This window comes from Leopardus geoffroyi, chromosome E1, assembly GCF_018350155.1.
Source record: "Leopardus geoffroyi isolate Oge1 chromosome E1, O.geoffroyi_Oge1_pat1.0, whole genome shotgun sequence".
Classification (NCBI taxonomy): domain Eukaryota; kingdom Metazoa; phylum Chordata; class Mammalia; order Carnivora; family Felidae; genus Leopardus; species Leopardus geoffroyi.
The window spans coordinates 23,973,786-23,999,023 of NC_059330.1; the positions used below are offsets into that span (position 1 = coordinate 23,973,786).

General features: G+C 43.3%; 1 protein-coding gene and 1 non-coding gene across 22 annotated transcripts in view; both read left to right on the forward strand.

The window, feature by feature from the left end:
* ACACA (acetyl-CoA carboxylase alpha) overlaps window positions 1-25,238 on the forward strand; it is a 278,038-nt gene that overhangs the window by 245,950 nt on the left and 6,850 nt on the right. For all 21 annotated transcript variants that reach the window (XM_045490597.1, XM_045490601.1, XM_045490599.1 and 18 more), the window contains 4 exons: window positions 4,612-4,789; window positions 6,543-6,655; window positions 19,779-19,933; window positions 20,613-20,783. In XM_045490597.1, the coding sequence (XP_045346553.1) occupies window positions 4,612-4,789; window positions 6,543-6,655; window positions 19,779-19,933; window positions 20,613-20,783 (617 nt within the window). The remainder of the gene's footprint in view (window positions 1-4,611; window positions 4,790-6,542; window positions 6,656-19,778; window positions 19,934-20,612; window positions 20,784-25,238) is intronic.
* LOC123604777 lies at window positions 12,757-12,947 on the forward strand. The gene has a single exon (XR_006715505.1). It is a non-coding gene; the product is annotated as a U2 spliceosomal RNA (small nuclear RNA).

Here is a 25,238-nt window from a genome sequence, read left to right on the forward strand (position 1 = left end):
ATATAACATAATGTTTATCATTTTAACCATCTGTAAGTGTACTATTCAGTGGCATTAAGTATATTCATATGTTATGTAACAATCAGCACTAAATGTACCCCAAACCTTTTCATTATCCTTGACACAAATTCTGTACCCATTAAACAATAACTTCCCCCATCCGCCTCTCCCCCCTGCCTCTGGTCAAAAATGAGTTACTGGCCTGATACAGGCCAGGGCCCGTTCTGTCTTCAGAGTTTTGGTACTGCTGTATCCATTATCACTTAAGATAAATAAGCTTTGGGCAAGATAGAGATCAGTGTAAATGTAGGAAGGGGAAGAACATTGCCTTTCATATTTACATACTACATACAGGTCAGGATGTTTTCTACATATTATCTCATGTAAAGGGACCTAAGCTGAGAGTCATTCCATATCCCTTGGGGAGATGTTTGCAGTTTTGGTTTCAATACTGGCTGGGGATTATGCAGGGAGGGAAAATAAACAATTATGCCATCCCTCAGTGCACACAAACACACAGCCAGGAGCCGACTGCACTGTGGGTAAAATGACTCCAAAATTGTGTGTAATGAGTAGGAAAAGATTAGAGACAGCTCTTGCTATGCTGAAAATTGACATTAGTGGGGAGAAAAAAAACTCTTTACTAGTCAGCCTAGGAGGTCTAATTCGAGCAGTAAAAATATAAATAAATAAATAAAAGTATGTCAAGATGGTATTGGTGCTTTTTTTCCAATGAGTTCTATCTGGCCGGAAGGCTATTCAGCATAATGCAAAATTAAATTATAAAAACTGGCTGAATATTTAGATGGAAGAGCCATTTGGAAGCAGTTTATTTAGGCGAACCGGCAATGACCCACAACAGGGAGACATCAAGCGTGAAATTTACTAGAAATTAGCACCAGGGTCCCAGCCTCAGCATGAATAGCTTGATAGGATGCAAATCCCAGTGATATTAAGCTGCCTCACTGCTGGTGCTACAGGGTCACTCTCAGTTGGCTTTTCATGTTATACTTATTATTTTTTCCTGGGACAGGTTATAAATAACAATAAAAAAACATTTATTGAAAACTTTAACCGGAATGAAAGTCTATTTTAAAGTCTCTGATTACTTGGATGTTGAAAGACTGTGTCAGCCGGCCATAATGAACTGACATTATGTGTATGCAGCTTGTGTATGCCTAATGTTTACCTTCAGCTTCTAACAGATAATCTCGCCCCAAGCCAATAAGATCTGTTCCAGTTTCAAGAGTATGGGGCACTGTGGAAACACCCTACCACCCTGCTCCCTTGTTTGGTACATGTGGCTGCCACAGTTTATCCATGTTGTATAACAATGAAGCCCCCGGACAGGGTTGGTGCTTGGTTGCTGAGAACGCACCAGAAAGGCTCTGTGATTGTATGCAGATGTGCTTTGCTCACAGTGCTTAGAAAGTACCAAGCCCCCGCCTCTCCACTGAAGAACCTATCAGTATTGTCCATTAGTTGCTTTTCCCATGGCCTGAGAATTGACAGTCAGCATATGCATAGCTTTACAATTCCCTAGACTGATTTCTCACCTAAAGCCTTGGGAATACACTCTCCCTTGCTACACTTGGCTGTGCTTTTGCTCTGTCTCAAATAGGAAGAGATTTCATACAAATATGTATCAGACTATGGCCACACGCTTCAGTGTGCCCTTCAGAATGTACGGTTTGGGGCTGCTGTGATTCAGTGTGAGCGTGTTGTTTGTAGAGTTTGTTTTGTGTGTGTCAGTTTATATTTTAATAGCCTTTTGTTGTTTTTTGGGTGTTCTGATGGTTGGATTGTGGATTTGTTGGTGTTCCAGGTTAGATGGAGGCATTGTTTTTGGTCCTGAGCCTGTCAGCTTTAATGAAACCTGGGGCCCCTTTTCCACTCCCGGTCATGGGGCCTGAAGGTAATTGCTTGACAGTCAGATCCAAGCCCTTCACATAGCTGTGTAGTGTCATCAATACAATTTCTTACTTTTCTGAACATACAAAAAGTCCAGGCAAAATTTAAAAATATTCAGTCATTTTATTTCAGTCTCTTTTCTGGTTTTTATTTTACTCAGCCATTGTATCAGATGCTAGAAAGCAGCCTTGGCCTCCCGCTCTTTCCTTCCAGTAAGAATGAGGTCACAGAAAGTGGACTTCAAGAATCAAAAAGATCTGGGTTCGAGTCTCATACTCTGCCACTTATTCACTTATTTAACTAAGCCTCAGTTTACTCATCTATAACTTGGGTTAGAAGAACATGGTTTTCTGATAATTAAGTGATTCATTTGTGTGTGTGTATGAAATCATGCTGCCTGATATGCAGTAAACTAGCCATGATGATGAAAAAGAGGGACTAAAGTTCATTTCAGAAAGTAAAACATGCACACTCAGCTTCATCCCAAACTACTTGCATATATGAACTTGAGGGTATCTTTTTAAATGTTTTTTTAAATTATGTTTTATTTTTGAGAGAGAGACAGAGACAGAGACAGAGACAGAGACAGAGACAGAGTGTGAGCACGGGAGGGGCAGAATCCAAAGCAGGCTCCAGGTTCCAAGCTGTCAGCACAGAGCCCAGTGCGGGGCTCAAACTCATGAACTGTGAGATCATGACCTGAGCCGAAGTCAGATGCTCAATCGACTGAGCCATCCAGGCATCCCATATGAACTTGAGTTTAAAAAATTAAATAAATGGGCGTGCATTTTAAATAAAGTCCTTTCAAGGGGCTGGGTCTGTTAATCATAGATAGTACAGACAGATTTTGATGTGGGTGTATCTTTAAGAAACAGAAGTGAGTGAGAAGGCTGGACACTGTCTTCGTTTACTTCTAACTTACTTTCTCCTCTTTCTTTTGTGTGCTTTTTTTCTATTGTTTTACTTTCTCCTTCTATCCATGTCTTCCATTTCTTCTTTGTGCATGACACCACTGAGGGCTACTCCTTTCTGTTACTTGTTCTGAGGCTGAGACTGTACTCTTGGCAGCACTGAAAAATGTACTGCTAATTACACAATTATTTTATTATGTAGCACTGGTTGAAATATCCACTAAAGAATTAATTTAGTTAAAATAATTTGAACTGAGCAATTATTTTCATAACCACAGAATTAGCGTAAAGCGCTTAAAGTCCTTTATTCCCTGCTCTTCATACAGCAGTTGTGTAATTAGCAGTAAATTTTTTTGGTCTTTGCTTTCCTCCCAAAGGGATAAATGTCTTTGCTCTGATCATATATACAGAGTATATGACCATACACATTCCTCATAGGGTAGGGAGTTTTTCCCAGAGCAACTTCTAAATTTCTGGAGTTTCTGAAGTCTTCACAGAGCAGCCAGGTTGGGCAATGGAGAGAGGCATATACTTTGCAGTTAACTGTGCTCACTGATGGTTTGTATAGAGAGAGCCATTTTTACTTTGGAGAAGGTGGCAGTTTAATTTGCCAGTAACTACAATGAAAGCAATTTCTATTTGGATTTGCTCTTAACTTTCTGAAAAATGCTTTTTTGCTCTGGATTTCCAGAATTGATTTATTCCAAATTGAGATCCTTGCTTTGATAGGAAAGTTTGAACTCAGTTGAACCTGTTATTTGGTGTTTAGAAAGGATCCATTGAGGTTCCGCTGAAGTGCTCATTAAACATCTGGAATCATAAACCTAAGACTTTAGACATGCACAGACTTCAGTGAGCTGGGAAATGGAAAGAAGTCCATAAATTGTTGGGAAATAAATAACTGATCCTACTTTCGAAGGACTCTATTTATGCACCAGGGTGCCTTTTCTTCAGGTTGCTCCTAGCCTTGTGGGGGATTACAAAGTGTACTCTTTAGCAAAATGAAGAGGTAGCTCTTCTTTTTATGTGGCTGTGTGATGTTTCCAGTAAATACATATGCATTTTAAATGTTTTCTCATACTGATGCGCTGGTAAAAATGGAACTGTTAAAGAATTAACTTGTTTTTCTTTCTCGTTATGTTCTTTCCAAAGTGTGTATGTGCTCACCCATTCATTCAGCAGATACTTACTCTGAGCACTAACTCTGTTCCAGGCACTGGACAAGACACTGGGGATACCAAGAGGAAAGATGCCATTTTGAAGATAAAAATTTTGAAGGCTCCATTTCCATTAGCTATACATTTTAAGAGCTTATCATATTCTAAGTATCACGAGGAGACTTGAAAAGAGTTTGAATAGTTCCTTCCTTCAGAAAACTTAATGTAGTGAGAGAGATCACATATTGACATGAAAAATACTCAGTGTCTGTAGAGCAGGTGTGAATTAATATAATGAAACCAGAATCTGGCAATTCAGAAAGGCTATAAAATGGATATGCAATCCATAGGGCTTGCATACTGTCTTGTGAAAGGCAGTGCACTTCTCTTGTGTTTTTCAAGATCCTGTAGAGTCTTGAATAGCATTACAGGTGGAAATCCCCATCCTTTCAATTTTCAGGGTGGCCAGACAGGACCTAGGGTGACTGAACCCCCAGACCTGTCACCTCTGATCTGAGCAGCCTCCTCATGGAGGCACAGCTCACAATATAAATATTGTTTTCTGTGTATACCATGATGTGAACGATGTTTGGAAGCATTGTTTCATGATTTCTGATTTGTCTCCTCTATAGATATGTACGACCAGGTGCTGAAGTTTGGTGCTTACATCGTGGATAGCTTACGGGAGTGTTCCCAGCCTGTGCTGGTTTACATTCCTCCTCAAGCTGAGCTCCGGGGTGGCTCCTGGGTTGTGATTGACCCCACCATCAACCCCCGGCACATGGAGATGTACGCTGACCGAGAAAGCAGGTAGCATTTCTTCTTTTTTTCCATTCACTGCCTCTGAAGGTCCTCTAGCTGTTGGTTTCCTCCTGGAGAACATTATAACCAGAGAACTTTATTTGAATCTCTATTTCCAGAGGGTTAGAAGGTCAGAAAAATAGATTTCCTAAATAGTGTCTGCTGGGATGAGAAAGAAAGGAGGTGGGGGTCAGGCTTTCCCAGTGTGGTCCCCCACCCCAGATTCTTTTACCAAGAAGTCCTCTATCCCACATATCCCCAGACTCAGAGAGATTGTCTCCTCTGTTTGTGTTTCAGATAGGCCTATTACTCTCTCTTTCTTAGATATGGGGCAGATGGAACTGAAAGCAAGTTGGTGTAAAAGGACTAAAGTGTTAGTCTGGAGTTCTGAAGCCTTAACTGACTGGCGAGCAACTTGAAGCAGTTTTACTCTTCCTGAACTGCTTGTCTGTGGAACAAGCTGGTCGTCACTGAGGTGTACCATAGCACCTGCCTTCTGTGATTCCAAACCGCAGCTGCTCCCTCAGAGTCCAGTGTCGCACTCTGGCACTCTAGGACACTTGGAGAACAGTGTTTACAGCATCCAAAGGACTGCAAAAGAAAAAGTCCCAGACCTTTGTCAAGAGGTGGTCCTTGAAACTACTTAAGTAAAACAGACCACATCCAGCTTTCTTTCACAATCAGTTTTCAGCCCTTTCCAAAATAGGGAAATTTCACATTGTGTTTCTTTGACATTTTCCGTGCCACTTCCTGCATCTGATCATTTTACTTGAATACCTGCTTCTCTGTTTCTGCAAAAATTTTAGCCTCCTGCTTCAAATGCTGCTTGGGAGAGTCCAGTAGTTCATCAAATCACTCAGCTAGCAGTCTACACCCAGGGATTTATTATTTTTAAATCCAAATCTAGCCCCTGATCTGATACCAGATCACAGACAGTTCCTCTGCAGACTGTGGAGCAAGGCCACCGGGTTTCAGATGCAGCTCTGTCACTTGTTAGGCTCGGACCAGTCTCTTAACGCCCTGTACCTTAGTTTCCTCATCTGTAAAATGGGAGATAATAGTAACTTCCCTCATAAAGGGTGTAGACTGGGTATAGGACTGCTGTGAAGATTCATGTGTAAGCACTTGGAACAGTGCCATGTATGTACTAAGTAGTAGCTGTAATTTTTTTCAATTGAAAAGCTTTTTTTTTTTTTTTTTAAGTTGTATAGGGTAACGTTCCTAGTAATAGAACAAAATTAGTATGCACTAGTAATAACCCTGAGACCTCTCCATAGCAGTAGGCAGAATGTTTTCTTTCCTGCTTGGCCCAGCCCAGTGTGTCATCCTGCCAGCAGACTAACAGCTGTGCGTGGGACCGATCAGCATCGACCTCTCATCGCACAGCCTAAGTGCTGGAGGCTGGTCCCCTGCCACGGTGCCTACATCATCTTTTTTTTTTCTTCCCCCTCCTGGAAAATAATGTGATTCCTGCTACCCTTATCGGCTGTAGATGGTGGAATCTATATTCCTCTTTTGAGATGGAAGTAGACTGGTGTGGTAATGAGAATTATTCTAATTGCTTTTTGCCAGGCCTTTCTCACAGCCCACTTAGACACTTTTTGATGCCTGCCTCTCCCTGGGGTTATTCCTGTGAGCCATGGGTGGCCAAAACCATAATGAAGCTATTTCCTGGTCTGCAAATCGTAACCAGCCTCGTTCAGTTGTCTCCTTCCTTTAAAGTGCCTCTATTTCTGTTTTGTTTTCTTTCTCTCTGATCCAGGGGATCAGTTCTGGAGCCAGAAGGGACAGTAGAAATCAAATTCCGCAGAAAAGATCTGGTGAAAACCATGCGTCGGGTGGACCCAGTCTACATTCGCTTGGCTGAACGATTGGGTATGTCTGCTTGTCCTCCTGGCAAATCAATGAGCCATTCAGCTGATTTGTAATGAGTGCATTCATAGGCCAGGGGAGGAGGCACTGAAGCATTTGATCAAATTCATGATAATCTTTATTTACTGTCCTCTATATGGTAAGAGCCCTGGTAGAATGAAATAGTGTGTGTAATAGGAGGGAAAGTAGGACCTAAAAAAGCAAAAGTCACCCAAGTTTTCTTCTGATATTTTCTTATAATTCACACAGTGCATCTTTCTGGCCTTGTGGATGATATCCTCGTAAAGAACAATTAGCTGGAAGTTGCTGTTGGGGGGCAGGCTAATCAGGCAGAGAATATGCTTAAAAGTCCTCAAAAGTCTTAAGAGTTCCGTTTCTGGTTGTCTCTTTGGACATTTCTGAGGAATGTGAGTCGATGTCATGGGACAGAGAAGCTGGGGACCTACCCAGGTGGAGTTCCAGGGCCATCTCGAGCTAGAGAAACACAAGTAAAGACTACGCACAGCCCTGGGAACATTTGTGCGCACTACTCTGTTGCTCATTTGTTTTTGGAGCTTTGGAAGGGCTACAGCTTGCACATAGGACTAAACTGTGGGAGCCCTGTGTCAAGTCCAGAGACTGAAATGCATTTCAGGTTCTTCTAAAGCACTGATTATCTGCCTGGACCTCCCATCAAGCCCCTCACTAGGTTAGTGAAGATAATTGCTTGGAGTCCTTTTGTTAGTTTGTTTTGGTTTTGTTTTTCTAGGAACAGAGCGATTGTCTTTAAAAGGTAATGAAACTCCGTGAATGGAAGGCATAAAAAGGAGAGGTGCTAGTTCATTTATGTTTCAAATAGTAATTTAATTAATAAAGTACCATTTGTGGACCCTTTATATGCTCACTATCTAGAGACACAAAAACTTCTGAGTGTTTGCCTGCACTCTAGAAGACCGCACATCCTGGCAGTTTGGAGCCCTGAGCCAGGTTGCCTGCCAGACACGGTGACTTGGGTTATAATAAACCCTGTGTGCCTCCCATTGTTTGCCATTAGGTAACAACCACCAGTAAGTCTAACCCATCTCAGCCTGATCCCTTTATGGGAAGTGCACACATACAACAAGAATTGGCAAAGCTGTTTCTAAAATCTATTGCCACCCAGAATTATTGAGGTGGTTTTTTTCTGTCTCTTCTCCAAACAGGATAATTACTTCTGACCAACCCCATACACTTTAATTAAAGTAACTGCAGCTCAAGAGCAAGTTCCTCACAACTGTATATAGTAAGAGCTCTAAAAGCTTCAGCCACTGATAAGCATCTCACTTAGATGGCTCATAATTGCTCCCAGCATCAGGCAGTCGTTCTGCTGTTTTTACCACTAATTCTGTACAAAGGCAGCAATGCCACAATTGCAGGACACAGTGAATTGCATAATTTTCTCTCTCTCTCTTTTTTTTTCTTTTTTTCTTCTTCTTTTTTTTTTTTTTTTTTTTCTTTTTTCTTTTTTGCTGGTTTTCTTTCTGGCCAATTTAAAATTTGTCAAAGTCGGTCTTCTTCTGGATCACTGCCCTTTGATATTTCGCGCACTCCATTTGCCACAAACAAGCCGCAGGGCCGCAGTTCATGCTGACTCTAGCAGAAGCAGAGAGAGCTCCATTTATCTTACACTGCCTGCTGAATTCCTACTCATTAACTGGGGGTTCACTGCCTCTTTTTAACCCCCCAATGGCTGTTATCATCCCTTCAGAGTAACTGGGTGGTAGGAAGAGGGATCCTCTCTGACATCTGTTTGCAGAGCAACCGGATGGTGAGGGGTGTGGGGCCAAAGCTTCTTTCTCTTGAAGGAAAGTGATATCGCTCCCACCTTCACCCAGCACCTTTTAACTTTTGAAATACAGGAAGGGGAGAGGGAGGAGATTTCCAAGTGATGGCCATTTAATCATTTGTTACAAATCATCTCATTATCAATTTCCTCTCTGCGTTGAAGAAAACCATATTTATTTAACCTTGACCAAAATGGCATTGGAGAAAGAATCCTTAGTCTGCTAAATGTGAAGCAGCTCTGGCCCAGGGCAGGTCAGGAACATGAGAGTAGGTCTAGAATAAAAATAGTCATGTATAAGCCTCAGGTTGCTTGTAGGTAAATTGCTTCACTTCTCTGAACATTAGTTTCTTCATCTAGAAAGTGGGGATAATGCCCCAACCTAGCCACTGTGAAGATCAGATGAATGTGCATTCACTTTGAATCTGTGAAGCATTTTTCAAACATAGGGTTTGGCATCATTTCCTGCCTTAATTATCAGAAGAAGGAGACAGCCATGTTTGCTATCTCTGTGGCATAGGTCTACTTTTGTAGCAAGTGGTATAGGAAAGGAAATACGAAAGAAGTAGAAAAAGTGGTCTTGTCCCTTAAGCGACTTAAGTTTTTCAGGGAGATCATACATACCCAGGTGTATTTGTGAGGTCACAGGCCAGCAAAGATGTAACAGAACATGCCATGAACTCCACTCCTTTTGGGTTCACGTAGGCTTTTGGCTCTTTTCTCTATGCCTAGAATCAAAAACTGACAAAATACTTTCACACAAAGTGGGTGCAAATGACCTCATTTTCCAGATTGAGAGATTAAGGCAAAAAGAAGACTTCAATAAATCATCCAGGATACAAAATAAACGTGTATCAGCACCCAGAATGGAATTCTGGTTCCCTCTGTTCTGCATTTCTCAGGATTTCTTCAGCTGAATACTGAGCCTGATCAAAATTAAACAGGAATTCTTTCCCTTTGTTATCTAAAGCCAATTCCACTGAGAAAAATCTGATTTAGGAGAAAGCCTGTAGAGGTGGATGTTACCTTATGTTCCCAATCTCTTCCCAGATTGGCCTCTGCACTGGGGAGCACACTGTCAGATCACTTAGAGCACAACTGATTTGACTGTGTTCAAAAACATAATTACTATTTATTCTCTAAGGATAATGAGTAATATTTAATTTCTGAACAGCTAACTTTGTCTGTTTCATATTTTTTATTTTTAAAAATTGACCTTTCATCATTTTATATACTTTGGGTAGAAGGTGGTGAATTACTGGTTTGTAGTTCTGTGATTATCATAGCGTATGAAAATAGTACATACCTTGGTTCCCGGTGGAGGTAAAGAGAGAGAGAAATGTGATATAAACCCAAATACCATAGTCTGGAGTCTCAGAACAGGCTTGGTAGAGTCCATGCAGGAAGGATAACTATACTACCAGCCTGGTTGCCTTATGGAAATTCGCTTCCTTCTCTGGAAATAGAGCCCCAGCCTCCATGGCCTCTTTGTGTCTCTCTGACATCCTTCTACCTCCTCAGAAAGCTAGGACCAGGGAGTGGTGTGGGATAGGATGGTCTTCCTAGCCTGGCCTCTTGACACCGGAACCTAAGATTTTCTCCTGGATCCTTACCCTTACAAATCAATTGAGAGAGACAGTCCAAGTGTGAAGCAGTCATATGTTCCCCACTGCCCTCTCCCTCAACACAAATAGTCTCTAGGCAAAGGAGCCACTTAGTGAAACTTTATCCTGCTCCAGACTCACATTTTGTTTTTTTGTTTTTTTTTCAACGTTTATTATTTATTTTTGGGACAGAGAGAGATAGAGCATGAACAGGGGAGGGGCAGAGAGAGAGGGAGACACAGAATCGGAAACAGGCTCCAGGCTCCGAGCCATCAGCCCAGAGCCCGACGCGGGGCTCGAACTCATGGACCGTGAGATCGTGACCTGGCTGAAGTCGGACGCTTAACTGACTGCGCCACCCAGGCGCCCCCAGACTCACATTTTGAATGTGGCCCTGTTCCCGGGCAGCCTGCCAGGCAGCACCTTGGTGGTGCCCACACAGCACGCCCTGAGAGTGCCGGTCTGACACAGGCAGAGGCCACTCCAGCTGAGCACTGCAGCTGGCCTGCCCCTCGCCCTTCCACCAGCATACCTTCTGCCCAGGGCACCCCAGGTGCAGAGGGAGTATTAGGGCTTGCAGATGTCTGTAGACATCTTCCAGAATGCCTTCCCCCCAAGCCTTCTCTTTTAGCAGCCAGATGACAAGAAAAGGACACTTCCTTGGGTTAAGGGGATTCAGGGGTTAAGCTGGTCTTCTGGCAGGAGTGATCGAAGTATCTGAGCTGTGTGTGCTTTTCCATCTCTTGTGTCCATCTTCAAGATGTTGTAAGCTGAAAAGAGCTGGAATTGCTTGTGTGGGTCAGAAAGCAGCATCCTTACCTGGAAAGTTGAAAAGGAAAGAAGTTCTGATACCAGTGCCTGGGATGTGGCCTCTTGCCCTGTCATCTGTGGTACACATGGAGCGTCCTCACTGGCACCGTGGCCATTCAAGCACTGGTCTCTGGTAGGCAGGCCCACGAGGAGAGATTATGGCATGTTGCCTCTTCCCTTAGTTAGCAGCCGCTTACAACGCACTTCATCACACTGATTCAGGAGCATTTTGGTTTGATGCAATTTGGTTCAATAGTGACAGCATTTTCTGGGAAGGAGAAGGAGTTGTTTTGATCTGATCTATTAATCTCATTGTATTTATAAAAGCACTTGGGCTTACCTCTTCCTAGGAAACAGTGATTCACAGTTCTGTCAGGCAGAGAGACCAGACTGGCATTTTGTTGGACTGAACCTAAGCTTCTGCCTGCCTGCAGGCTGTTGTCAGAATATGTCTGAGAGGCACTGTTCCCACCTGGTCCTAGCTGACCCAGAGCCCTGTCCCTGGTAGATTCAGGGGAGCAACAAAGGAAAGGAAAACTGTAAAGACTTTGAGACTTACTGCCACGAGAATTCAGAGAATTCTGTGCGGCTTCCTGACTCTTTTGTGTGGACTGTTTGCATGGGGGGCACAGGGGACAGGGCTGCAGGGGGAATAATAGATTCTTTTATTCCTATTTGGAAATCTCTGGGTTTACTATAATGATTTTTAAAAATATGAACAGCAGAGCACTAACACCATTGCAAGGAACCTAGGGTTAAACATCCCTGAGAGGATCGCTGTTAAAATCAATATGCAAATGCAGCTGTATTTAGATAGGTATGGCCCCCTTTGAAGAAAAGCAGATATATGAAAATGGGATTTTAAAAAAACTAGATACATTGGGAGAAATTATTCCCATTACAAAAGGATTATTTGCTTTACCAAAGGATTCACTGCAGGGTTCCTTCTAAATAGCTCCCTTAAGGCATTTAAAACAGGATCTGATTTACGCAGTTTTTCAAGAATGCTTTTGTATAAAGAAAGGCACACCTGTGATGGATACAGAAGTAGTTTTGCAAGGTGTTTTTTTTTTTTTTTTCCCCACCCTATCTTACTATCTTTATAGAGAAATTTCTTTCAACATTGAAAATGTGATTACACAGATCTTTTAAACAGCTACTTACGTTTGTACTTCTGAATCTTAATAAGATTCCAGTCTTTTTTATGCTGATTTTTCAGTCTCAAGGTTGAGGTACGGGTGTGTGTTCTTATATCTGAGATATTCTGGAGCTGAGTGAGGGAGGGTGGTCTAGTCCTTTCCTTTAGTTTCATAAGTATTTAACCAATCAAAGCAAATTGCTTTCTTAGGAGAGGAAGAAGGGCCCATAAAAGTTGAAATTGGGTTTAAATTTACATAAAGCTTCTTAGTATAACTAAAAAATGAAAAAACACTTTAATATCACATTCTTTTATAAAACATTTTCCTTTTTTGCCAGCTTAGGGTTGTTGTTACATAAACGAGAAACTGAGCACAGAAAAGAGATTTCTGCAAGGTCACCTAGTGCCTTTAGCTGAGCAGAGAATTTTCAGCCTACCAGTCTGATTTTCATTCTAAGCTTTGAAGGTCTCACCCCTCCCCCCAAATCCTACACCATAGGATGTGATCTGCTCGTCCATAGGGTAAGGCTCACCTCTTCCTGCCCTCCTTCAGTGTCATGGCTGGGTAAAAAAACACCTCCTGCTGCAGAAATCAGCTCTCTCCTCAGAAGCTTCTCTTCAGCTTTGACCCCATGGAGGAGAGATGTGGCTTTTCATTATGTCCTGGCCCCAGGAACACCTGACAGGCTGCTGCCCTGTGGGCACTTGTGGGTCAATTTAACTTGTTTCATTTAAAGGGCATTGGCTCTATATCGCTTCTCAGCCTTTTGGCTAAGATCAAGTATAGTATCTGTTCTTATCAGTTTAATATCTGATATGTCCTCTATCCGAGGACAATATATTAAATGGATTTTTGGAATTAGGAGATGGAATAGAAGCTTGCTCCATCCACCCCACTCGTCGATCTGGTATTGCGATACTTCCAGGAACTGTGCACCTGCTTTGGGGGAAATTTTAAAAATAAAAAATAAATTTAAAAAGAGCATGGGCTCTGAAGCCAGACTACTATCTAAGCCCAAATCCCAGCTCCATGGTTTCCTAGCTTTGCAGCCTTGGGCAAGTTACTTCACTTTTTTGTGCCTCCATTTCTTCATCTGTAAGGTAGCCATCTTTTAGGGTATTTGCAAGGATTAAATGAGATGAAAAGTACTTAAACAATTCTAGCACATAGTAACATCTCAGTAGCGTTAGCTCTTCTTATTGGATCAGAATAGTACAGACTAGTAGTACTCTTCTGTATTTAGTTCTTTACATTGAAATATTTTTTAACTCTTATAGTTATCCAACCTTATGGTGGATTTTTAGGATTTCATGGGGACTTTTTATTTTGGGAAGAAAGAGACAAGAGTAGCCTACCTTTCTTCTCCAGTTTCAGCCTTTCCCTAAAGTAGGATTCTAGAAAAGAATGACTTTCCTCCCTGTAGCATATTCTTAAACACACTCACACACACACACAACGACTTGCTTTCCTAAAAACCCTGAGGCCCTGCAATCTGGCTAGAAAAGAAAGAAAACCATTCCAAGATATTTAATTGTACAGGGAGCTTACAGGATTGATCGAGAGCTTAGCTTTTTACAATAGTCCAGTGAATAAGAAATGCTCCTGACAAACGATCAATGATAGGATAATCACTCTTTATCCCCCTCCTCATTCTTACCTTCTTTCTTTCAGGAGAACAGGGTTCAGAAGTCAAAAATCTTTATAGACGCCGCTTTTAAATTAAGCAGAAAATAGACATTGACATATTTGTTAATCTCCCCTAAATCATTACTAGGGCTGGCTGCTTTGCTGTACAAGGAGAGAGGGGCCCTCCATGTGCTACACAAGGGTCTAACTAGCTTAAAAGCAGCCTTTTATTTTTAGAAAATAAAATGTAGCAAACCTTTTCTCCCCCCCCACCCCACCCCCACCTAAGGCACACAAGTCCTTGACTTTCTCATGTGCATTTTAAAGTACATACATCCTCTACTTCTGTCTTTTCCTTGCTTTGATGCTTTTTTGAGGTAGGTCTTGAACTGCAATCAGAGGCATTACTAAAGGAATCAAACAAGGCAACCTTTGGGGGAATGTTCTGTGATCTTCCTAGTCTCAGGAGGGCCAGAGCATTGCAGGTGTTCATTTCATTATTCTTTTAAAGCTCTGGAATAGCTTGACTGGGTAGACAAGACCTTTGTTAGTTCAGGAGCCAGCCTTCTCTGTCCCTCCAGCTTGGTAAAGCCAAGGCCTTGTTTCCAGAATGCTGTGCTCCAAGCCTGGAAGTCCTCTGCCTCTGTACCCAGTGCTGAGCTGTGTGCTCTTAACACTTTTCTAACACAGTGAAACAAACTCTTCAGCTAATTGCAATTCTGTCGCCATTGGTATCATTTCATGTGGAAGAACACAAGCTTTGAAGGTAGCCAGACCCAAGTGTAAATCCTGACTTTGCTACTTAAGAGCTAGATACCACTGGACAAATACCTTTACATTTCAGAGCTTTGGTTTTCTCATTTGTAAAATAGATGCCCTGTCTATAAGGTTGGGTTGTTTTAAGGATTAGAGATGATGTATATGAAGCAACTTGGAAAGCACTCAGCGACATTAAGGCCTGCCGCTTGGCAGCAGTGTTAACAGCTGACCAGACCTAGGTCTGAATTGTGCATGGTGACTTATGAGCTATGTGATCCTGAAAGCATTAAGTGTGGTGCCTGGCACATAGTAACTGCGCAGTAAATGTATGTATATGGTACAGACATGCACATATATGTACATGTACAGATGTACACATATAAAAACACAGTGTTGGTTGTTTAGCCAGATGGAGGATGTTCTGAGGGTCTAGAACTTCTCATTCATTCCATATCCACAGTCCTACCATCCCTTACCCCACCCACACCTCCCCAGCAGGGCTGTGATTTTACCTGCTGTTATGTTAGTTCTTGATCTCACAATAACACAAGGAGCTACCCTTAAATCTTAGGGCTGCCAGAAGGTTTCAGGGACCCTGGCGTTGGAGCATAAGTGGCCCCAGTACCCAGGAGAGGGAAGTAGATGCTGAGGGTGCTCAGGACTGTGACTATTTGCCATCCAGTACAGAAGTATTGTACAACTGTAGTCCCCCTGTACAACCAGTCTCCTGCCTTGAATCACTGTGCCTGAACTATCTCTATAGCACAAGAGTAAATGACTTGCTCCCCCAAGCTAGACTTACGTTTGATTAAGGAGTAAAGTATACAGTCAAGTGACTCACAGAGGATGCCAAGCACTTGCCCTTAGTGAGAAGTGTGCATAATTTAGAAGTCATGGGCAGGTTTAGACTGAAGAGTAGAAAACAGGGAAGGTGGCGTTCGAAATAGAAAGGCTTAGTGTCTTTCAGGTCCCATGTCCCAGAAGCCATCTACATGAACTTTTAAACACTCCCCAACAGTATCAAAAGGACAAGTTCTTGGATCACTGTAATGAACAAGTCTAGAGTCAGCACTTTCTTAGATGATGTAGAGACCACTGCTTACTCGTAGAGTGAAGTAAACATTTCTATTTCACCCTGGCAACCAAGGAACCAGGTCTGGGCTCATATAAAAACTTTACTTTGGGTGTTCTAAAATTGTGCAACCAAATCCACATAACACTGTGTTCATATCAACATGAATGTGGGTGAGTAGAATGTAAAGAAAGTTGGAGGATGGATATTTAGTAATGCTGTGGACGCCTTGGGGTATAAAGAAATGGTTCAACAAACATGCCTGATTCAGGAGGTAATCTCATAAACAGATGTTTGAAATGTAACATGGTAAATTTTATGATCAATGTTTACGAAAAATATTACGATAAAGTTTTTAAAAAAAGTCTTAGGCCTGCCCAGGAAACCATTTTAGATCTGCAGAGCAGAAATTATTGAAGAAATTGTCTTGGTCTCAGCTATGGAATGGAACTTCATCTTTATCAGCCAGGAGCCTGCCATCTTCGTTTAGCCTTTTCTGAAATTAAAGAGATTCTGCTACTGATGCACTTACTTGTCCTCTGCCCCAAGTAAACAAGAAGAGACAAGGTAACATAGTGCCCCAAATCTTGGGGGCCACACTGCTGCACCTGAGACCTGGCTCTGCCCCTTCCTAGTTTTGAGACCTTGGTGAGTTATATAAACTCTCAGTGCCTCAGTTTGCTCACCTGTAAGATGAGGATAGTAAGAATACCAACTTTAAGGTGGTTGTAAGGGTTAAGTGAGTTAATAGATACAAAGCACTTAGAATAGTGCCCAATGCCCTGTAAATATTAACTTTGATTTCTGATTTTAGGCATTGGGGAGCCAAGAAAAACATTATTTTTAGCTTGGCTTATATTTTAATTTTCCATTTGATAAATTTTACAGAACAGTTACTAGAATAGTACAAAGGACTTCTGATGCCTTTTTCTCAGATTCTCCTTGTTAACATCTTGTCCCATTTGCTTTATCATTTCTATGTGCTCATGTACATGTACTTGCTTGCCCACCCTCTACACACACACACACACACACACACACACACACACACGTACACTTTCTATGAACCATTTGACAGTAAGCTGTAGATATCATGCTCCTTTATCCATAAATATTTACTGTGTGTTTCTAAGAACACAGACTTTCTCTTATATAACCCAAGACATTTATCTACATCAGGAACTATAACATTGATACAGTACTACTATCTGATTCATGATTCATATCAAGAGTTTACCAATTGTCCCAATAATGTCTTTTACAGACTTTGTTGTTGTTTAGATCAGAGATCTAACCCTAGGCCACACACTGTAATCTGTTTTCAAGCATTTAGTCTGTTTTATTGTATGTATGTATATGTGTATGTATGTATTTGAGAGAGAGAGAGAGTGGGTGTGAGTGGGGGGGAATGGCAGAGAGAGAGAGAGAGAGAGAGAGAGAGAGAGAGAATCCCGAACAGGCTCCATGCCCAGCACAGAGCCTGAGGTGGGGCTCTGTCTCACAATCCTGAGATCATGACCTGAGCTAAAATCAAGAGCTGGATGCCCAACCAACTGAGCTACCCAGGCGCTCATAGTCTGTTTTATTCTTGAATAGTTCTTTGGTTTTACCTTTCATCATCTTGAATTTTTTGAAGACTATAGGCTTGGGGTGGAGGTGGGAGGGGTTGTTTTGTTTTTTAAGTAATCTCCACACCTAACTGGAAAGGCTCAAACTCACAAACCCTGAGATCAAGAGTCACCTCCACTGATCAAGCCAGCCAGGCCCCCCAGGCCACTTTTTTATAGCATGTTCCTCAATCTGGGTTTGTCTTACCTTTCCCTACGGTTAAATTCAGATAATACATTTTTGGCAGGAATATTGCAGAAGTGTTATTATTATTTTTTTTTCAACGTTTATTTATTTTTGGGACAGAGAGAGAGCATGAACGGGGGAGGGGCAGAGAGAGAGGGAGACACAGAATCGGAAACAGGCTCCAGGCTCTGAGCCATCAGCCCAAAGCCCGACGCGGGGCTCAAACTCACGGACCGCGAGATCGTGACCTGGCTGAAGTCGGACGCTTAACCGACTGCGCCACCCAGGCGCCCCTGCAGAAGTGTTATTTATGATCTTCTCAGAACATCTTAGGAGGCATGTGTCATTTTGTCCAATTCTTGGTGATGGTAATTTTGACTACTTGTTTAAGGTTTTCACTAATAGTAATTTGTGGAGAGATACTTTGAGGCTATGTAAATATCCTGTTCCTTATCAAACCCTCACCAACTAGTTTTAGTATCCATTGATAATTCTTGGCAGAATCGATTGTTGTGATGGCAGCAAGATGGTGATTTTTCTAATTCCATCATTCCTTCTGTGTCCGTTAATTATTATTCTGTTGGAGGAGAGGAGAACTTTCCCTTCTCTTCCCCACCCCCCCCCCATCTAATTATTTATATCAGGATGCACTCACAGACTTTGATTTCATTCTATAAATATTCTGATAACTAACATCATCATGTTGTTTATGATAAATTTGGTGCTCAGACTGCCCCAGATTTGGCCAGTGGGAACACCTTCAAACTGGCTCCTATGCCCTTTTAACAAGTCTCCATCATTTCTTGAGTGCTTCCTTGATTTTTGTGGCAGCATGTTCCAGGCTCATCTTACGTTTTTCCTGCCCCATCCCTAGAATCAACCATTCCTCCAAGGAGTCTTGGTTCCTCTTACTAGAGAAGAAAAATGTTTGCTTCCCTGTCAAAATTACCATCATCAATGTTACTACTGAGACAGTCTCATCTCAGAAGAAACCAGTTGGCTCTCCTCCCATGGACTGTCTAGGCAGATCCACCCTAGAATGGATGGGCCTTCATCTCATCCCACAGTCCTGCTCTCTGCCTGGTGCAGAAAGAAGGCTGCTGAAGTGTTAGGGCCCGATTGTGATAGGTCAGTGATTCCCCTCTGTGTGAGAGCCCAAGAAGAGATAGACTTCAGCTCTCTTCCTCATGGTTTTCAAGTAGTGATGGTCTTTAAAAAAAAAAAAAAAAAGAGGTGGAGGTGGGCATCTAAAAATCTCATAAAAATGAAACTAGGTACTATAGCTACATCCCTGTTCTATTAACATGTGTTTATGTATAGTACTTACGGCTCACTCAGCAGCCCAAGGCTGTTTATGGCATATGATTCATAGTGGCATAAAAAGCAAGGCCTGTTCCCAGACAGACATGCATGAAATAGAACTTTCTCTTCTGCAACCCATCACATGTGGTCATGTATTTATTTGTCAGCTTTGGTGACAAAGCACTTCAGGTTGTCCCCAACACCAGGGGCTGTTACCTATTGCTCCTTCAGGTAGACTTACTCCTCTTCACTAGGCAGGCAGCTAAATTTTCAGTATTGATTGCAAGGCCCATTCTGAGAGTAATTAGGAAGAAAAGCACAACATAGTAGTACCTCTTCTGGGACACCATTGATTGGAGGGGGGCGGGGGCATCCTCCCTGTCATAAGGAATTCCAGATTCCATATAGGAATCTGTCGATTGAGGATCCTGTGTGCTTATGAGTTCAGTGATCCAAATGGGATTTGTGGAGTGCATTTCTCTTTTTTCCCTGTTCCTTCACTTTTAGCCCAAGAACTTGAATGTCTTTGTCACTCTGGTCAGGGGTTGGTTCTGGCAGTAGCAGCCCAGCAGCAGACTAGGAAGTGAGCTAATCTAATCTACTGAGCTAGCATAAGACACACGGATCTGGCTCTAATTAGGGTGGATTCTACTAATTTCAGGTTAAAAGTTTTCAAACCTGAGACTAGAAGCTATGGAGTAACAGCAGCTTGCAATTTTAGGAATCCTTTGGCGGGTGACTTGTATGAACCTGGGAGAAGAGGCTGCTGATCTGGGCTTGAAGGCATAGGGGTTGCTCCCCTACTGTGTCCCACACTGAGAATAGTCCAGCTGCTTTAATGCTAGTCAGCCAGGCATGGGCATGGTGTCTTGCATGGGGAAGGAGGGGCCTGGCTGTCAGTGAGACGATGAGAGACACAGGCCCCCAGGTGGTTGTTTGCACCTGCTCAGGGAAAGACTTGGGGAGAGGGACTCCCATGGTTGCTTTTATAGTTGTGACCTCCACAGGGAAAGGAGGACATGTGGGCTCCCCATGGCAAGATAAGGACTGGTCTGGCATCTCAGAGTCCTGTTAGTCAGCAAAGAGGTGGTGAAGACAATGGAGAGCCAGGGCACAGAGGGAGGGGGGTGTTTTTGAGCTTCCCATGACTGTGGCTGCTTTTGTGCAGAGAGATTCCTGGTCACCACAGAGTGTGACGGGCAGGTTTATTTAATTGCAGGCACCCCAGAGCTAAGCGCAGCTGAGCGGAAGGAGCTGGAGAACAAGTTGAAGGAGCGGGAGGAATTCCTAATTCCCATTTACCATCAGGTAGCCGTGCAGTTTGCTGACTTGCACGACACACCAGGCCGGATGCAGGAGAAGGGTGTTATTAACGTAAGTACAGTGGTTGCCACTTCTCCTGACTTGTCAAAGACCTGTGAGCAAGCGAGTGTATGTCTCATGCTCATCGGCTCACAAGTGGGGATGGATTAAAACAGCTTGTGCAGATCAAATCGTTTTCAGTTTTTTTGGAGAGACTTTTTCCTTTTTTTGTATATCCATTATCATCCCCAAAACAATTTTATGATTTACCTTCCCATGGACACCTTGGGAGGCAAACTACTCCATTTTGCTGGTGGGAAACTGAGTCTCATGTGCTTCCACTGGGGGCAGCTGCCCAGGTGGCCCTCAGGCTGTGGATTACACCAGTGTCAGGGTTCCAGCAGCAGCAAATTCACATGTAATCTGTGTACACGTTGTTTGAGCCATTCTGCTGCAAACCAATTCCACACTGTCCTGTTTATCTGGAAAGTCATAGCCTCCTCCCTAGAACATCTCAGCCATGTGTGGGGTTAGCATTAACGAGGCCCATTGCTGTGCACAGTGCTCTGGAGAGGGCACTGCAACTCTAAACTGGGGAGATAGCTGCAGGTGCTGAAAGTCACGGCCTGCTCTTAAGTCTCTGAAGGGCTTCCTAGAGGATAAGTTTTTGTGCCTGTGGAGTTCCCTGTGGACTGGGCACTGAGCAGGGATTAGGGCTGAGGTGACTGAGCTTATTCTTGTCTGTATGTAGGACATCCTGGATTGGAAAACATCCCGTACCTTCTTCTACTGGCGGCTGAGGCGTCTCCTGCTGGAGGACTTGGTCAAAAAGAAAATCCACAATGCCAACCCAGAGCTCACTGACGGTCAGATCCAGGCCATGTTAAGGCGCTGGTTTGTAGAAGTGGAAGGAACCGTGAAGGTAGGTGGGTGCCCTAGGAGGAGCCTTGGTGCTGTGCTCCTCACCCCCACCTGAGGATCCCCAGGCCTCTGAAGGCAGAAATGGAAGGGAAACATAGAGACCTAAGCCCTGTTTCCTCCCCATATCGTAACATGTCATGATGGGTTGTTAGAAGAGGTCATCGGACATTTTTTGTTGCTCACTGTATCATTCAGCAAACCTTTTTGCGTACTTTACTGTATACCAGACACTGCATTAGGCCCTAAAAGAAAGAGGCAGATACTGTTCCCATCCACACAGAGCTTACCATCTCAAGGGGGAGATGGATTACCTGAGAGGTCATGTACAACAATGTGGCCGATATTAACCACAGCAGACCCAGCACATCATGGAGCACAGAGAAGGACACCTGAGCCACTCTGGGAAGGAGGAGGAGAGTCTAGAACTTATAGAAGTGGTGTCTCAGCCATCCTGAAAACAAAGTAGGCATGAGCCAGAAGAAAAGGGTGGGGTTAGGGTGGGGACAATCAGGGGATCAGGGGAAGGTAGGAGGAATGTTCCAGGAAGAAGGAGTGGCACGTTTCAAGAGCTGATAGCAAGAGTTATCACACATCCGAGGCATCGTAGATATTTCAGGATGGCTCAGATCAGAATCTGCAGGGCCGTGGAAGCTGTGTTAAGGGTCTGGACTGAGGTCTATGGGAAGCCACTGAGGTAGTTAACGCAGTAGAGTGACATACTCTGATTTGTATTATAGGAAGACCAGTCAGGAGGCTGTGTGGAAGGTAGAATTGAAAGGGGTCAGGAGCAAGAAGCCTAATCGAAGGTGATGGTTATTTAGGCAGGAGATGCTAGGGCTTTAGCTAAAGATCTTCTGGTTTCACATCTGAGCTGGAAGGAAATGTCCACTCTGACTGCAAGGAACCATGATTCCCTCATCTTCTTGGGTTGATCTGGTGGAGAGGACACATGCCTTGGACCAGTGACCCCGCTGGGGGGAGAGGTCTGAGACCAGGGTGACCAGGCACTAGCATTTGCCCCTGGAATTGTGGGCTGCACAGGACAGTCTGTGGGAGGATGGGAAGAAAGAGTTGGAACTTTTATTTCTCCATGTCTTTTTACTAAGAAAAAGAAACTAACTGTTCTTAGTAGTTATTATATGGGTTAAAAGTAAATCATACGCATCATATATAAATTTTATCAGAATATTGGTAGTGTATGCTGAGAATGTCTTTTCCTGATAGCTGTTTTGATCAAAATATTTGGTGCCTATTAGGTTAGAGTTCTGAGGGAGGGCAGGCCCGTCAGCCTCTTCCCGCAAAGTGTTGGCTGATGTTCCTGCTGACTGTTCTCAGGAAGGAACTCCAAGATTTGTCGTCATTGTTAAACCCCATGAATCTGGGTGCTTCTAAGATTCACCTCTGTGTTAAGCCTACCCATTTCTTTACGACTGAAAAGCTTCTTTAGATAAATATTTCAGATGTGCAGTGGGCGAGCACAGCCTTATGCGACGTCTGGTTCAGGTTAAGGTCAGTTTGTGGCATCATAATTGAGTGAGACAATTTTGTCAGTGGCTACTGGCAGCTTCTAGTGGAAGTTGGCATTGAAAGTCACGCAAGTGTAAAATAAGAGGTTGTTCTCCAGTTAAGAGTGGCCGGCTAGGTAAATGGAGTGTGTGTGTGTGTGGCCAGGAGAGGCCCGCACCGCCTTCCTACCACATTAGTCAGTAATGGACGTGCAGGGCTTCAGTAAGCACAGGGATGAGGAGAAGGAATAGCTTCCCTCCGAGCATGAAGTGAGTGGATAGGCCCTTCCATTGTTCCTTAGCATCCTGTATCCAGGGGACAGTGTGTCTGGAGAAATAGGTCATTGCCATCTTGTAGATATGGAGAGAACTGTTGGCTGTATGTGCACAGACTCCATGCTGGAAATCAAGTGTGGGAGACCACCCCAGCCCAATAGGTCAGGAGGAGGCTGCCTGAGACACTGGGAACCAACTATACCCAAGGACTAAGGCTGGTCCCTCCCTCCCATCTACAAAAGACAGCATTCCCTTGAGCTCTTTAGTCCAGGAGGACAGCTGAGGAGAAGAAAGGAAGGGCAATGATGCTATGATGTGCCTTTGAAACCCCCTTCCATATTCTGCAGGCTCAGCAGGACCTAGTTTAGTGTGGGGTGGGTGATAAAATCTGTAGCGCCCTTGAGAGAAGAAAGTGTTGCAGTGTTCAGAAGCTGTCTGTGCTGCCTTCATAGAATCTGCTCCGTGTTTGGCAATGGCTTAAAACCTTAAAAATGTTGCCAACCTCCCCCCACTCCTTTTTTGGTTCTTCAAACAGTGATAGATAGTGTGCACTGTGTCTCAGGTGCAAACACTGCCTGAGTCTAGACCTTGGCTTTGTACCAGGAAGTGACCCTCTGATCCTCATTGTGGTTACTGGTAGGGAAAGACATTTAGTGATAGGCATCTGCTAGCCATGTGTGTGTTCTTTTGTCTCAGAGAATTTATTTTTTTGTTTTTGTTTTGTTTTGTTTTGTTTTGTTTTGTTTTTATCTTAATCCTGAAGAAAGAGATCTGGGGACAGAAAATTTGAAGACACTGTGATATTATGTAACTTAGCAGTGCAATTCTTTTGTTTCCCATAGAGGAATCTGTTACTGTGAGTTATAGGATTTTGTTTGAATCCACTGGGATAGTCCTGTTGTAGGAAATAGTACGGTTTATGGTTCAGAGTTTCACTGCAGAGAGGAGAAAAGCAAGGCTGCAGTTGCCTGAAAACAGGAACAAGAACTTGGGTTTAAGTTGGGTCATAAGAACACAGTGCGTGCTTGTATCACCGGTAGGCTTTCTCTCTTGATTCTTAGATCCACAGTTTGAGGCATGTGGTTTTTCAAACAGACTAATTTTTTTCCCCAGCCCCAAAAGGATTAGAACTCTGCCTGGGGCAATGAGAAGTGGTATTGGGAATCTCACAAACTTTTTGCATCCCAGCCTTGCCATTTGCTGGCTCAGACATATTATTGATTTAAGTTTCCATCTCTTCATGTGTAATACAGAAATGATGCTTCTTTCACAGGGTTCAGTGAGTTTGAAATGACATGATAAGTAAGGTATGGGGCACAATGTCTGGCACTCAGTAGACACTCAGAATGTGCCGGTCTGCTCCCCTTCTCCACACAGCATGCCAGAAGGTAAAACGTCATAACGTCAGCTAAGAGTTAGATGTATAACTTAATGATCTTGGCAGGAGCCATGAGCATGGTAGATTCTCAGTAAATGTTCTTTGTTTTAAAAAAGATTTTTGTAATGTTTATTTTTGAGAGAGACAGAGACAGAATGCGAGTGGGTTAAGGGCAGAGAGAGAGGGAGACACAGAATCCGAAGCAGGCTCCAGGATCCGATCTGTCAGCACAAAGCTCAATGCGGGGCTCCAACTCACTAGCTGTGAGATCATGATCTGAGCCGAAGTCAGATGCTCAACCGACTGAGCCACCCAGGCACCCCATGTTCTTTGATTTGGTTTGCTGTAACTTAATCCACAATCTAGGATGCCATAGCACATTGTTACTGTCCAGGTAGCTACCCATACACTCTTACTCTGGATTTCCAAATGAGATGGTCGGTCATTGGAGGCCCTTGCAAGGATGACTGAGGAAAAAGCACCGTTAACAAGGTTGTTTGATTCCCACTTTCCCCAAAGGCTGACCTCATGCTACCCCTGGACAAAACTTTCGATTTAGGGCCGGGGAAGGAGGAGGGAAGGCAGAACCTGGAAAACATTGTTTGGCCCTCTGGGGCTGAGATTGGAGTACCTCTGAGGAGACAGGGTCCACAGGCCACCCCAGCCCACATGGCTGTTTGCTCTTTTACTCCAAAGCCTCAGAAAAAATCACATTGCCAGCAATGTCTCCAGGCAGCTCACAAGGTGAGTTATCTACAGGGCATGGTAATCAGGACTCACATCCATCAGACTGTGCCCTGGTCGCTCTCTAGTCCTCCTGTATATTGAATAAGGAGGGCTTAACAGCTATCCAATACTTAGAAATGAAACTTTCTAAACAGGTCATTTAGATTTTGTACGATAGACTAATTACTACATACAATTAGTGAGGCTGTGAGTAGTGCCTGAGATACTTATCCACTGATGCAGAGAGAGATAAAGTATCTGCTCAACATTTATTGTAAGACCAGTATTGTAATGTTTAATTATCAATATTTTATTGGTACTGAAATGTTGTGATTGGGATGAGTGTGAGGCAGGTAGTGACTTATGGTCCCAAGCCTATCATGAGATTAGCAGCCCAGCATTTCACACTTGCTTAAAATCCACACTGGAATAGTGAGAATAATCAGTCACATTTTCATAATTTTAAGGAGGGAAATGATAATTGCCTTCTTTCTGGGAATAGGGTTGGCCCGTCCTTCTGTATGGCTGGAACGATGAATCTTACAGCTCTGTTCTAGGAGGCAAACACGGG